At 35.8% G+C, this 14,440-nt stretch overlaps 1 protein-coding gene across 1 annotated transcript in view; it reads left to right on the plus strand.

The window, feature by feature from the left end:
* CPSF3 (cleavage and polyadenylation specific factor 3) overlaps nt 1–12,730 on the plus strand; it is a 53,852-nt gene extending 41,122 nt beyond the window's left edge. The window contains 6 exon segments of the mRNA XM_074209635.1: nt 1,562–1,656; nt 4,243–4,330; nt 8,447–8,466; nt 8,469–8,518; nt 10,554–10,650; nt 11,354–12,730. Coding sequence (XP_074065736.1) covers nt 1,562–1,656; nt 4,243–4,330; nt 8,447–8,466; nt 8,469–8,518; nt 10,554–10,650; nt 11,354–11,455 — 452 coding nt within the window. The 3' untranslated portion in view covers nt 11,456–12,730.
* The last annotated feature ends 1,710 nt before the right edge of the window (nt 12,731–14,440 follow it).

The following is a 14,440-nucleotide window of genomic DNA, read 5'->3' on the forward strand; positions in this document are numbered from 1 at the left end:
AAATTTTGCCACAAATAATGATTTTTTAAAATTTCTTTGTAATTCTATCTGTAACTGAAGCCCTATTCTAATACTTTTTGATATCATGAGGTGATCCTGACTTCTCAAAGGCCATGGTATATACTACTAAATATGAAAAGCTTTTAATGTGGACCTACCAATAGACTTTTCTGTCACCTGAGGACCAGTTTAGCAAAATCTGGAGAGGTTCCTCAGAAGAAGATTGACTTACAAGTAATGCATTTTTTTTTTCAGCTGCAGCTGCTCATGAAGACTTACGTAGTAAGTCTTAAAGGAACTACAGTCTTTATTGCTAGAGGAAATGTCCACATAATTTTCTTAGGGAATCCTGATTCTTGTTGCATGAAGTTTGCATTTAAAACAGTTTTGTATGTTAAGATTTACTTTCAACTAATAGCTTGTACCATATGCCATAACACTATTTCAGGGATAAGTGATCCAAATATGAAGTCACAGCATAAAAAAAAAATTGGAGAACGAGATTCTCAAGTATGTTTAGAGACTTTTTAATGAAACAAAGGTAGTACTGTCGAAAAGGTAAGATGGATAGCTTGAATTACATGAAATTGGAAGGGTTGTGAACAAAATCTCTGTAATTAGGATAACAAAAACTAAATTGGGAGAAAATATTTTGATCAAATTATCTCTAATGTCCAAGATATATTAGGGAACCAATATATATGCCCAAGAGCTACTTTCCAATAAAGGGAAGAAAAGAGAAAGGACAGAAGGTATAGGAGGTATTGAAAATGCCCAGTGTAAAGGCCAAGTGTCACTGGATTGATGGCTGTATGAGAGTAAATAACGTACAAGAAAACTAGAAAGTAAGAAAGGAACTCATAAAATAATACATTGGATTATACATAATTTCAAGAAATAAATTCTCAACTAACAAGGGATAGAAACAATTAAAAAATATAAAATGGATAATTCAATTCTATGAAAAAATTCTAAAAAGAAAAATTGTCAACTATTAATATTTGAAAGATTATCCCACTAATAAAAATAAATGCAAATCAGAACATCCCTGAAGTTTCACCTCACAACTAATAAATTGGCAAAGATGACAAAATATGAAAAAAGTCAGTGATGGAGAACTTGTTGGTGGAACTATGATAGTACAGTCATTTTGGAAAGTTTAAATATAATGACTAAAATGTCCATTTGACCCAGAGATTACAATGTGAGTCATGTGACTCAGAGTTCAGTGATCAAAAGATGGGCCCTTTGTACACCAAAAAGATGCTTTCATCTTTCTCTTTTGTACAGCTGATGAGTTCATAGGTGTTAAATATTGCTTATATTTTTAGATTTTTTTGATATACTAATCAATTTACTGACTTTTTTTTCCCCAAAAAATAATTTTTGTTATATGGGATGACTCTGAAAGGTGGAGAAGAAAGGAATACAGGGACAAATTTAGATGATATAAAATCAAGATGACAGAAAATTCTAAAGTGTAGACATAGAAATGAAACATCAGAAAAATGATTGAGAGAAAATTTATATGTTCTTTATAACCAAGTTTTTTCCCCCTTAGGTGATGTAGAAGAAATTGACATTCAGCAAAAACCAGCTTTGAAAGTGTTCAAAAATATTACTGTAATACAGGAACCAGGCATGGTAGTATTAGAGGTAAGTAAGCACAGTAAAATAAATATTCTTCTATAAAATTAGGAAGAAAATTAGACAGCACATGAAATTAGAAAAAATTAAACATTCTTACCAGCATCAGTTTTCAGTCCCTGATCACTTTGTTTCTGTAGTAATAACTTTTAATAAGAATGACTTACACAAAATTTATCTAGTTCACACATAGTTGTAACACATTAGACTCACAATTCTAGTTCAACTTTAGTGCATTTCATTGTGTCTCCAAATACTCAGTCTACATTGAAATTCTCCAATTCTTGGAAGGATTTCATGCATTTCTATTATGGAATGGTGGTGTAGAGTAAAATAATGCCAAAACTCCAAAAGGAGCCTAGTAAGTAATCTTTGGCTTTGATATACATTTTTCCTAATAGTGGAATGTTAGTTACTGTTTCAGGATAATAGAAACTCAAATGGAAAAGGAAGGTACATTAAAATTTGTGCTGAAGGTAAACCACAGAATTAAGGCTCCTAGAATGGTCATTTAAGCCATTTCAATTATGCTTTCTGAAGTATAGACTTGTCAGTTCTGATGAGAATAGAAGTAACCATTGAAATTCTCTAAGTTACTCTTGGTTGGATAAATAGAAGGAACTTTATGAAAAAATTGTAGCCCATTGAGCAGTTCTTTTGACAAAATTTAATACTAGTATGGTTGTGAATATTCTATTGTTTAAATATGTAGTTATCTTGGGGGGAAAAGGGGGGGGGAATTCATTTATGGATAGACCAGAAGATGAGGAATGGAAAGTTAGAATGGCACATGGGAGAGGTAAAACAAATACTGTCCTTAACATGGTGCTTTTAAATACTTGAATATAAAGCACCACAAAGTAAAATATACATACTTACATATGTGTATATGTGTGTGTATTTACATATATAACAAACATCTTGAAGGGGGGGTGATTAATGAAGTGAAAGGATCCTTTTTACTGAGGCTTTTTGATTGCATTTAAGATAAATAAGAAGAGGCAGCAAAAACCTAAAACAAACAAACAAATAAATTGGAGATAATAGTGAATAATAGTTCATTGTGATACAAACAAAGCATTAATGTCCAAAAGGGGAGGAAGAAGTAGCTATTTTAGAAATTTTATTTTGTTTTGTTTTAGTTTTTGCAAGGCAATGGAGTTAAGTGGCTTGCCCAAGGCCACACAGCTAGGTAATTATTAAGTGTCTGAGACTGGATTTGAACCCAGGTACTCCTGACTCCAGGGCCAGTGCTCTATCTACTGTGCCACCTAGTTACCCTAGAGCAAGCAGGAATTTTTAACCTGGCCACCCCTATTTTAGAAATTTTTTAAAGGTATTTTTCTCAATTTCTGTTATTCTGCTTTGAAATAGATAACTTTTTTGTTATTTTTGCTTTGGAGTTTTTTGGTATATATATTGTCATATTTGTTCTTTTACTTAAATCACAAACCTGCCTAAAGCAGGAATTTTTTTTTATTTTTTTTATTTTTTGCAAGGCAGTGAGGTTAAGTAGCTTGCTCAAGGCCACACAGCTAGGTAATTATTAAGTGTCTGAGGTGGATTCGAACTCAGGTACTCCTGACTCCAGGGCCAGTGCTCTATCTACTGTGCCACCTAGTTACCCTAGAGCAAGCAGGAATTTTTAACCTTTTTTTTCTCTTATGGACCCTTTTGGCAAACTGATGAAGCCTATTGACTCCCTCTCAGAATAAAGTTTTTAAATGCTTAAAATATTTGGGATTATAAAAGAAACCAATTATTGAAATATAATTATCAATATTATAAAGAAAAAAAGCAAATTCATGCACCCTAAGATTCCCTGTTCTAGAATAAATTTCTGTATTCTGAATTTTTTGTTCTCCATTGAAAAGAGAGAGCTTCAGAAACAGCCACAGGTCAATTCATTTACCTAGCAGTTAATTCCGTTATTGTACACAATTCATGAATGTATTGGATTTAGGACTAAAATATCAAAATTTCCTTCATTAATTTCTTTCAGAGTTTCTCAGGTTATTTGGGGTCAGTATCCTTTAGATAATTAAAGAGTAAATGGAGTAACACCAAGAGACATTATATTGACCTAAGTGTGAAATAGTAAGCACCAGAAATTTCATGTAGCACTACATTTAAAAGAAGAGTTTTTAGGTTTTTTTAGTATCTAATGGAAAAAAAAATAGAGAAAGTATGCAGTGAGAGTAAGTGTGGCATCATAGATGAAAAGCAAGCCTAAGGGTCAGGATGGCCTGGACATATACTGTCTTTATCTTTAGACCTCACTTCTCTTTCAGTGTTCTAGACAACTGCAGAAAAAGTTGTAATCTGTACTCCATGCACAGGTCCTGTCAAACCTAAAATATAAACATTTTTGAAAATTGTAAGAATCCAAAGGACTATTACTCAACATGACACCCCAGTATTCTGTTCCATAAGATAACCAATTTCCTTGAAGAGAAGGGGAAGTTAACCAGTTGTATTACTATATGGATTCATCAGTTCAATAAAACAAATTAGAATCAGTAGTCCATTTATATGTGTAGCAGTAGTTCTGGTAATTGTGGTCCTTCTTTGTTAATTCTACTATTTGTTTTACAGTGGTTAGCAAATCCTTCCAATGATATGTATGCAGATACAGTAACAACAGTGATCCTTGAAGTTCAGTCAAACCCCAAAATACAGAAAGGTACAAATATATTTTTACAAAGTTTTATCAAATATTTTAATTGCATCATTTATGAGAAATGTTATCTTTAGAGTTGTGGTTCTTTATTTTGCAAATGAGGAAACCTCATTCTGAGGTAGAGACGAAACAATTCTTTAAACTCTGTTATTATGTCCAAAATTGAAAAGGCTTAAAGTACAGTCTCATCACTAGATGTTCTACCATCAGGGCAGAGTCAAAAATGACAAAGGAAAGGCAGGGGCTATCCTAAACTCTTCCAAATTCCCCTCCAAACATCTTTAAATAATGCCTCAATATGAATTCTTGAGTGGCAGAACCCTCAAAAGATGGGGTGAATTAATTTTCCAACTCAAGTCAACTTAGAATACAAGAAAGGTCTGTCACATTGGGGTGTGAGTGGAGCTGAGTCCAGCACAGACTGAGCCCCAACAAACAAAAACAGACCTTGGGGCTGCTGAGTCATCAGAGGAAATGCCTTCTGGAGCTCTCAGCTCACAGAGCAAGCTGATCAATCAACTGGTCAGAACATTAAAGGGGTTCCTTTGCTGGTACTGGGTGCAAGACTCTGTTGCATTGCTCTAATATGGATCTCTTCTGGGTTTGGATCCCAGTTAGAAAAAAATGAAAAGGATAAATATATTTATACAAATATTTATAGTAGCTCATTTTGTGATGGCAAAGAATTGGAAATTGAGGGGGTGCCCATCAGTAAGAAATGATGAAATGATGAGGAAGATTATTCTCAGAAATGCCTGGAAAGACTCTTCCTGATTTAAAGGCAGATGAGCAGAACCAGGGGAATGTTGTATACAATAACAGCAGTATTGTGTGATGATCAACTGTGAATGACTTCATTAGTCTTTTTTTATAATAGAGTTTTTTTGTTTTGTTTTGTTGGCAAGGCAATGGGGTTAAGTGGCTTTGCCCAAGGCCACACAGCTAGGTAGCTTTTAAGTGTCTGAGGCCAGATTTGAACTCAGGTACTCCTGACTTGAGGACCAGTGCTCTATCCGCTGTGCCACCTAGCAGCCCTGACTTCACTAGTATTAATGATATAAGTGATCCAAGGCATTTCTGAAGAACTTATGATAAAAGGTCCTGTCCATCTCCAGTGAAAGAACTATTTGGGTGGGGAGGAATTTTTTTATCTGTTTTCTTTCACAGCACAATTTATATGAAAAATGTATTTTTGCATGACCTCACAAATGTAACCTTTATCAAATTGCTTGCCTTCTCAATGCTGGAGGAGGAAGAAAAAGAATTTAGAACTCCAAATTAAAAAAAAAACAAGCATGTTAATCTTTGTTGAATGTAGTTGGGGGAAATAAATCACTAAGTATATACATAAATATTTTTTAAAATATCTGGTCTTTCAAAGTAACCTCAGACAGTGTAAAATATTTGGGAGTCTATTTGCCAAGACAGACTCATAATCTTTTTGAAAACAATTATAAAACACTTCTCACACAAATTAAATCAGATTTAAATAACTGGGCAAATATCAACTGCTCATGGATAGGTAGAGCTAATATAATAAAAATGACAATTCTACCAAAACTAAACTATCTGTTTAGTGCCCTACCAATCAAAATTCCAAAAAATTACTTTTTAACGAGTTAGAAAAAATTGTAAGTAAATTCATATGGAGAAATAAAAAGTCAAGAATTTCCAGGAGCTTAATGAAAAAAAAGTGCAAAAGAAGGTGGCTTAGTCCTACCTGATCTAAAATTATATTATAAAGCATCAGTCATCAAAATTATTTGGTATTGGCTAAGAAATAGAGTGGTGGACCAGTGGAATAGACTAGGTGTAAAAGCAGGAGATGATTATAGTAATCTGCTGTTTGATAAACCCAAAGAGTCCAGCCATTGGGATAAAAACTCCCTCTTTGATAAAAATTGCTGGGATAATTGGAAGTTAGTATGGAAGAAACTTAGATTAGACCAACACCTCACACCCTTCACCAAGATAAGATCCAAATGGTTACAGGACTTAGACATAAAAAACGATACTATAAGCAAATCAGAAGATCAAGGACTAGTCTACCTGTCAGATCTATGGAAAGGGGAGCAGTTTATGACTAAGGAAGAGTTGGAGAAGATCACCAAAAACCAATTAGATGATTTCGATTACATTAAATTAAAAAGCTTTTGCACAGATAGAACCAATGTAACCAAGTTCAAAAGAAATGTAGTAAATTGGGAAACAATCTTTACAACTAATGATTCTGACAAAGGACTCATTTCTAAAATATAGAGAACTGAGTCATATTTTAAAGCAAAAAGCCATTCCCCAATTGACAAATGGTCAAAGGATATGCAAAGGCAATTTACAGATGAGGAGATCAAAGCAGTCCATAGCCATATGAAAAAATGCTCTAAATCATTAATTATTAGACAAATGCAAATTAAAGCTTCTCTGAGGTACCACCTCACACCTCTCAGATTGGCCAGTATGACCCCGAAGGATAATGATCATTGTTGGAAGGGTTGTGGGGAATCTGGGACACTATTACACTGTTGGTGGAGCTGTGAACTTATCCAACCCTTCTGGAGAGCTATTTGGAACTACGCCCAAAGGGCAACAAAAATGTGCATACCCTTTGACCCAGCAATACCACTACTGGGTCTATATCCTGAAGAGATGATGGAAAAGGGTAAAAACATTACTTGTACAAAAATATTTATAGCAGCCCTGTTTGTGGTGGCAAAGAATTGGAAATCCAGTAAATGTCCTTCAATTGGGGAATGGCTTAGCAAACTGTGGTATATGTATGTCATGGAACACTATTGTTCAATTAGAAACCAGGAGGGACAGGATTTCAGGGAAACCTGGAGGGATTTGCATGAACTGATGCTGAGTGAGATGAGCAGAACTAGAAAAACAACTGTACACCCTAACAGCAACATGGGAGTGATGTTCAACCTTGAAGGACTTGCTCATTCCATCAGTGCAACAATCGGGAACAATTTTTGGCTGTCTGCAAAGGAGAGTGCCATCTGTATCCAGATAGGGAGCTGTGGAGTTTGAACAAAATACAAGGACTATTCCCTTTAATTTGGGAAAAAACCCCAGATATCTTATTGTCTGATCTGGTTACCTCTGAGAATTCTGTTCTCTTTAAGGATATGATTTCTCTCTCATCACACCCAATTTGGATCAAGGTACAACATGGAAACAAAGTAAAGACTGATGGAGTGCTATCTGTGGGGTGGGGGTGGGGAAGCAAGATTGGGGAAAATTGTAAAACTCAATATCTTTAATAAAAAAAAAAGGAAAGAAAAATGAGAAGATTGGGGAAAAAAATAAAATAAAATATCTGGTCTACTGTCCAAGAATCATCTTGTACTGATTGGACATTAGAGGATATATTAATTGGCAATCTATGAAAAAAATAACATATAAAATGACCCTTGGTCTTCTCTACTTCACAGTGATGATGACAAATTGTCAGAAAAAAGTCAGAGGGAGCTGAAAAATCAGTTTTTAGATTGTATTTGGTACTTTAAAATAGAACTTTTATCAAAGTCAACAAAGTAATATATTAAAGATTGTGGGTGGCTAGGTGGCGCAGTGGATAAAGCACCAGCCTTGGAGTCAGGAATACCTGGGTTCAAATCGGGTCTCAGACATTTAATAATTACCTAGCTGTGTGGCCTTGGGCAAGCCACTTAACCCCATTTGCCTTGCAAAAAACCTTTTTAAAAAATTTAAATATATTAAAGATTGTGAATCAATATTAGCACTGACTTTCTTACTATAAACCAGAAAAAATATAAATAAATTGTGATTAAATGTAAAAATGACTCATGAGTTCTCCCCAAAGAGGGAAATAAATGCAATTTATTTTATTCTTTGTCTGAAAGCAATGAGACTTTATTTAATACTTGGTACTATATTGGAAGTATGGAATACTTGAATTATTCATGATTCCCTTTTGTAATCTGATGAAACTTATCTCAAAATAATTTTTAAATGCATAAAATAAAATACATAGGATTGTATAGGAATCCAGTTATTAAAATCCAGTTATCAAAAAGAAATTTAATTTTTTTTATACTTGTATTTATTTGGAAAGGGAACTAAATCATATTTTTTGCTTTTTTTCTCCCCTAGGTGCAGTACCTAAGGTATCAAAAAAAAAATAGAAATGCATATTTACAGCAAGAGATTGGAGATTATGCTTCAGTAAGGCTTTTATTTTTCAGTATTATTGAAATTGAATGAAATAGAAATAGTCATCAATTAGTTTTGTGGATTTAATAGGCATGGTGCAACAGAAAGAGGACTAGATTTGAAGCCAGAGAACCTTGACTTTAATTCTGCTGCTTTTCACCTTTGTCACCTTAAATTACCTCTCTGAACCTATTTCCTCATAATAAGGGGGAATTAATTGAATCTCTGCTCATAAATCAATTTATTAATACCGGCCTTGATTACATTTTTATATTCAATAAATGTTGTGTTTTACTGTATGCCTGATATTGATAGACACTGAGGAACATAGATTCAAGAACTAATCATTCCCTGCCCTCAAGGAAAGTAACTTTTTTTAGGAGGCGAAACAACACACACAAGATAATTGATTATTAACTTTCTCAAGGGAATGAGGAAAAACGTCATGGTAAGACCTTCTGTAGAATGTGGCATTTGAGCTGAACCTTGAAGGGAGCTGAGGATTCAAAGAGGCATTCTAGCCAAGGAGCACATCCAGAAGATGCTGTATCCTGGATAGGGACAGGTTTTTTAATAGTAGAATCAATTTTAGATAAAATTACAATCTTACCTCCAAGGAACATATAGTATAATGTGAAAGGTGCATTATACTGTTTTTACTTACTATGTTCGTGAGTAAGGATATTATGTTTTGCAAATTTTGTTTCAGGTAGTATATTTCCCAAGTGGCATTTTAGAAATATTTCTCTGGCAAATGATTAGAATTTTTTGTACTAAAAATACTTAGTTTACTTGACTATTAGAAGAAAATTCATTCATTGACAAGGTTTGAGAATGAGAATTTTGGGGGTGAGGATCCCAGTCATCAGTGACCCTCAATGAAGAAAGATATAAATTTATTTTGATTCTTCAGACAGGATGAGTTCCAAGAAAGAACTTGCAACTTGGGGGGAGTCGGAGGGGGTAGTCTGTTAGGGAGGAGCTACTTGTGCCTTCTGAGTGGGTTTGGTTAAGGGAATGATGTCAGAAATAATCAGTGACAATGAGGGCACTACTTAGATAACATCCTGCTATCTCAGTATTCTTTGTATGCCTCAGTCTCCCTTTCAGAACCAGGTGGTCCTGGTCTCTGGGGCAAGATAGCTTTAATGTGATGTGTATGGGAATGTTCATAGGATACAGCATGCGATTTATGGGAAAGTTTCTGATCGATACAGGACAGTGAGATCATCTTTATCAACCCAGGGACAGCAGAGAGAAGCACAAAACAACAAGCTCTCCCAGAAATGATATAAAACATCCCTTTAAGAAAGGCTTTTTGTAGGCAAGCCAGCTCAGAAAGGTCCAAGTTAACATTTGCTCTCTGCCTGTTTCCTCTGCATCATTAGTAGGCATGGTTGTAGTCTTAGAAAACATTTATGTGATGCTCATTTTGAGCCAGACACTCAAGTGCTTTTAATTATTTCATTTGATCTATACAACAAGGTGCTATTATTATTATCCCCATTTTATAGATGAGAAAACTCAGGCAATCAGTATTTTAAATGACTTGCTCAGGGTCATGTTAGTTGGTAAAAATGTTCAAGGTTGTTGGTGAAGGTCCCAGATTTTCCTGACTCCAGCACTAACCACTTGGCTGATCTATTTGAACTGATGCCTTACCGGAACTACAAATCACCTCTATGTCTCATTAAGGAATTCGAGGAGAACTTCAGTGAAGTCCTAAGATTATATCCACTCATGATATTTAGGTTCTTATCATTTTACTATCTACTACTTAACAAAAAATGACTATTGATAGATAATTTTTGGCTTAACTCTGGCTATTATAACCAAATAATAAAAGTAATAAAAAATCCACCAAGCTTAAATTAGAAATTACCCTGAATTGATGAAGTATTTTCTGAAATTGTGCTTTGGATATGAATCCTAGCATCAATTTTGTAACTTATTCAAATTTTATAAGGGTGACATTTTATCAGCTTACCAATATAGCTCTTCACTTTTCTAATGTCTGATAACTTCTCATTTTTCTTTTTGTTTGAAGAGACATATTTGGGGAAGATTGTGTCAGTGTTAAGGAAGGATCTATTTTAAGCGTCACAGTGGATGGAAAGACTGCCAATATATCCTTGGAGACACGAGTATGTATATTTGTTGAAAGCAGCCTGTCTACTGCAAGTGATGTTCTTATAGTTTCTTATGTACAGATAAATCCTTTGGATATGTAGATTCTCATGAGCTCTGCAAATTGAGGATAGATTTTAATCTATACATAAAAGAGGAGTTCTAATGATTTACTGTATCTTTGAGGGAATGATGTCCAGTGTTTTACCTGAGCAGTGAGATTTAATTCCTTTGCTAATTAAAAAAAAAAGTTGCTTCTTCAGAAGCAACTACAATGGATGTTAGCTGATTTGAAATCAGATTCAGTATAAAACAGTTCCTGATGGAATTTATAAAATCTATTTCTCATTAAAATAATTTATTGTCATTCTTAAGAGTACAAACTAAATCCCTAGGGGGTGTCATTTGCATCAGAACTTTTGAAAAAAGCTTTCTTATAAGACTTTTGATTTTTAATTTTGCTTTTCCAAAACTGATTTTTTTTGACACAAATTCATCATGCTTAGTTTTTATTTCTTAGCAGGATTATAAATCTCTTACTGAACCTCTCTATTTAGAATGCCCAAGTGTTTATAGTGCAGCTAAAGTCTCTGGGTTGATAATTGGCCTTAAAATTATCTTCACCCATAGAGGAATGTTTGCTACTAAAGCTGACATTGATATTTCCTCTTATATTAACTATGGAATCTAACTTATGATGTCCTGTCCATTATCTTTCAGACAGTTGAATGTGAAGAAGGAAGTGAAGATGATGAGTCCCTTCGGGAAATGGTAGAACTTGCTGCACAGAGACTTTTTGAGGCCCTTACACCAGTTCATTGAAAACTATTCCCATGTACATTAAAATTCTTTGAATCCTTGATTCTTTCTCCATTATTTTAAAGAAACAGAGTACTTTAGGTTCCCTGGAGTAGCATATATATTTTCTGACAGAAGAATTTCATGTCTACTCTTTGAATATCACTAATATATGTTATATTTCAAGATTTTGTGGTATTAATGCAAATCGCAACCTCTCTACCTTATGTGGTCATCCTGAATTTTTTTTTTTTTTTTTTGCCTTAAACAAATTTATCACCTTGTGGCCAACCGTTAGATGGTGCATTATTTTGGAAAAAATATAAGTTCTTTCAACTGTGTAACTTCTGCTAAAGTTATTAGAATCTGCCTAAGTCAAAATGACTAAAAAATTTATCTACTTTGAGAGAGAAATGTGTATGTGGAGGAATTTTTTTTTTAATATAAGCATGCAAATCTTAATTTGTTCTAATAGCTACTGTAAAAAATTATTTGGATAATTATTTCAGTATAGTTATATTTTCTCTTTTGAACTTATATATTTATGTTTTTTAAGAACATTATTTTGAGAAGGAATCCATAGGCTTTACCTAACCTAACAGGTTCCATCACACAACATTAAGAACCTTTGCTCCAGGCAAATCAGAGGCAACTAGATGATGTAATGAACAGAGCAACAAGCCTAGAGGAGGAAGACCTGAGTTCAAGTCCTGCTTCAGTCACAAGTTTTGTAATCTCAGGCAAGTCAGTCAACCTTAACTTGCCTCAGATTCCTTAATTGTAAAAATGGGAAATGATAGCATCTACTCACCAAGATTTTTTAAAGTGTACCTAGCACAGTGCCTGGCATAGTGTAATCACTATAAAAGTGCTATCAACAATAATGACTTCTCAGGGGCTGGCTAGGTGGCACAGTGGATAAAGCACTGGCCCTGGAGTCAGGAGTACCCGGGTTCAAATCCGGTCTCAGAGACTTAATAATTACCTAGCCGTGTGGCCTTGGGCAAGCCACTTAACCCCATTTGCCTTGCAAAAAAAAAAAACCAATCCTAAAAAATAATGTGTTTAAAACAATAATGACTTCTGTTCATTTCAGTGTATGTAAAATGGATGTGTCAGAACAAAGTGAAGTTATACAAATTAGTGTTTGACTTAGTGAAAATTTAAAAGAGAAATAACAAACACTTCTGTGCAGTTTAATATCTTGACACTGATTCTTTTCTGGTTGATTTGTATTTAAGATGTACATGTGACACATGAAACAAAAAATCTGAAGAAAAATAAAAATTGTTATTTGTGGCCTTTGTATTTTTGACAGTGCTTCAGATATGAGGTTAAAGGCTGGTTTGCATTTTGTATTTTAGCTGTTTTTAGCACCACTAGGTTAATTACTCTCAGAAGGTGTGGAGCTAGGTGCACCCTAGTGCAGACCTTTCTACACTGGAAGCAGATTTCCAAATAACAATTTTCTATACAACCACATAGAAACCTGAGTTCAAATCCAGCCTCCCTATGGTCTGTATTGCAACATATATGTTGGTATGTTTTGTATGTTTAGTATCACAAATTTTCTTCATACCAACCCTGTAACTCGGTGTGTGTGTATGTAAAACAGTGGAAATAATATGGCGCTTGTCAAAATCTCAAGTTTGCATTTTAGCCCAGTAGTTTAGTCATCAAATTGTGGCCAGGTCCTTTTTTTGTATTGAATTGCTTCATCTGCATAAAGAATTTGAACTAGAATCTCTTCTTAGTTCAGTTTTCTTGTTATCAATCTGAATTTTTCCTACAACACCGAGTTCTCCTTTGCCTTGGACAGGATTCAGGTCATATGTTCTTCCTTCCTGCCCTCCTGAAGAATGTGAAGTTCTTGAGGTCTGGTGTTCTTTCTGTATAGCTGCACAGAGTGAACTCTGTACTTTGCATTTAGTGGTTTATATAGTTATGTTTTCCACATGGAGGAGCTTGGGGGTTCAGAACCTTCTTGAGCTCAAAAATTCAGGTAAAAATTTTTGGCCCTCAGTACCAAAGAAGCTTGACTTTTTTTTTTGTTTGTTTATGCACTATTCAGAGTGAAATTTAGAGCTTGAAAAATTTGGGTTAAGTTTTTGACCATAAGTTCTGTGTCCTCAACTGTGTTGGAGGCTTGTAGCAGAACACCCCAGAAATTCTTATTTTATTTCTTCAACTGATCCAAGATGGGGACAGTCTAGATGTGGAAAGGATAATTATTGTCATTTACAAAGTACTTAATCAACAAGCTCATGAAGTACCTGCTGTACTTTAGATGCCCTCATTCTATACTGAGGATTGAAAGCCTGTTCCAAGGTAGAAACGAGACTGGACAAAGTTGGACGTGGCGGGCGGTGGGATGGACTGGGGACGTGGGCAGGACAGCTGGGTTGCAGGCGTGGGTTATGAGGGGGTTGGGTGACTCGCACGTGAGAGAAGTTTGGAAGGACGGAAGATTTTGGAGAAAAGTAATCAATTACGTTTTGGGCATATTGAATTTAAGGTAATCGTGGGGTATCCAATTTAAGATGTGCAATAGGCAGTAAACTGGAGAAATAGATTTTAGAATCCATCGTCCTAGACCTGGTAACAACGCCTGGGAGCTGATGAGAGCGCCAGGTAAAATGGTGCAGGGGCTTAGGGAGGAGGAAGGGCGAGGACGCGACGTGGGGGGCCCCCAGCGGAGGGGCCGAGGAGGAGCTGCAGGATGCGGGGGGCGGAAGGCCCAGGACTGGTGAAGGCCGGCGGGCTGAGCGGAAGTGGAAGAGTGACCTGGAATGGGGGTATGGGGGTCCCTGACCGGACACGGGTGGAGAGAGGGGGCAGCGCACGGGCACCCAGGAAAGCTCTCCGAGGGGCGGCTGGAGGAGGAGGGAGGTCCGCTGCGAGACGCCAGGGCCCGCTGACCCGCCCGCTGACCCGCCCGCTGACCCGCGCACGCGCAGCCGGAGTCCGGGACGGGGCCTGCGGGCGGGGGCGCAGCGGGGGCCCCAGGGC

The sequence above is a fragment of the Macrotis lagotis genome, chromosome 1 (assembly GCF_037893015.1).
Source record: "Macrotis lagotis isolate mMagLag1 chromosome 1, bilby.v1.9.chrom.fasta, whole genome shotgun sequence".
Lineage (NCBI taxonomy): Eukaryota > Metazoa > Chordata > Mammalia > Peramelemorphia > Peramelidae > Macrotis > Macrotis lagotis.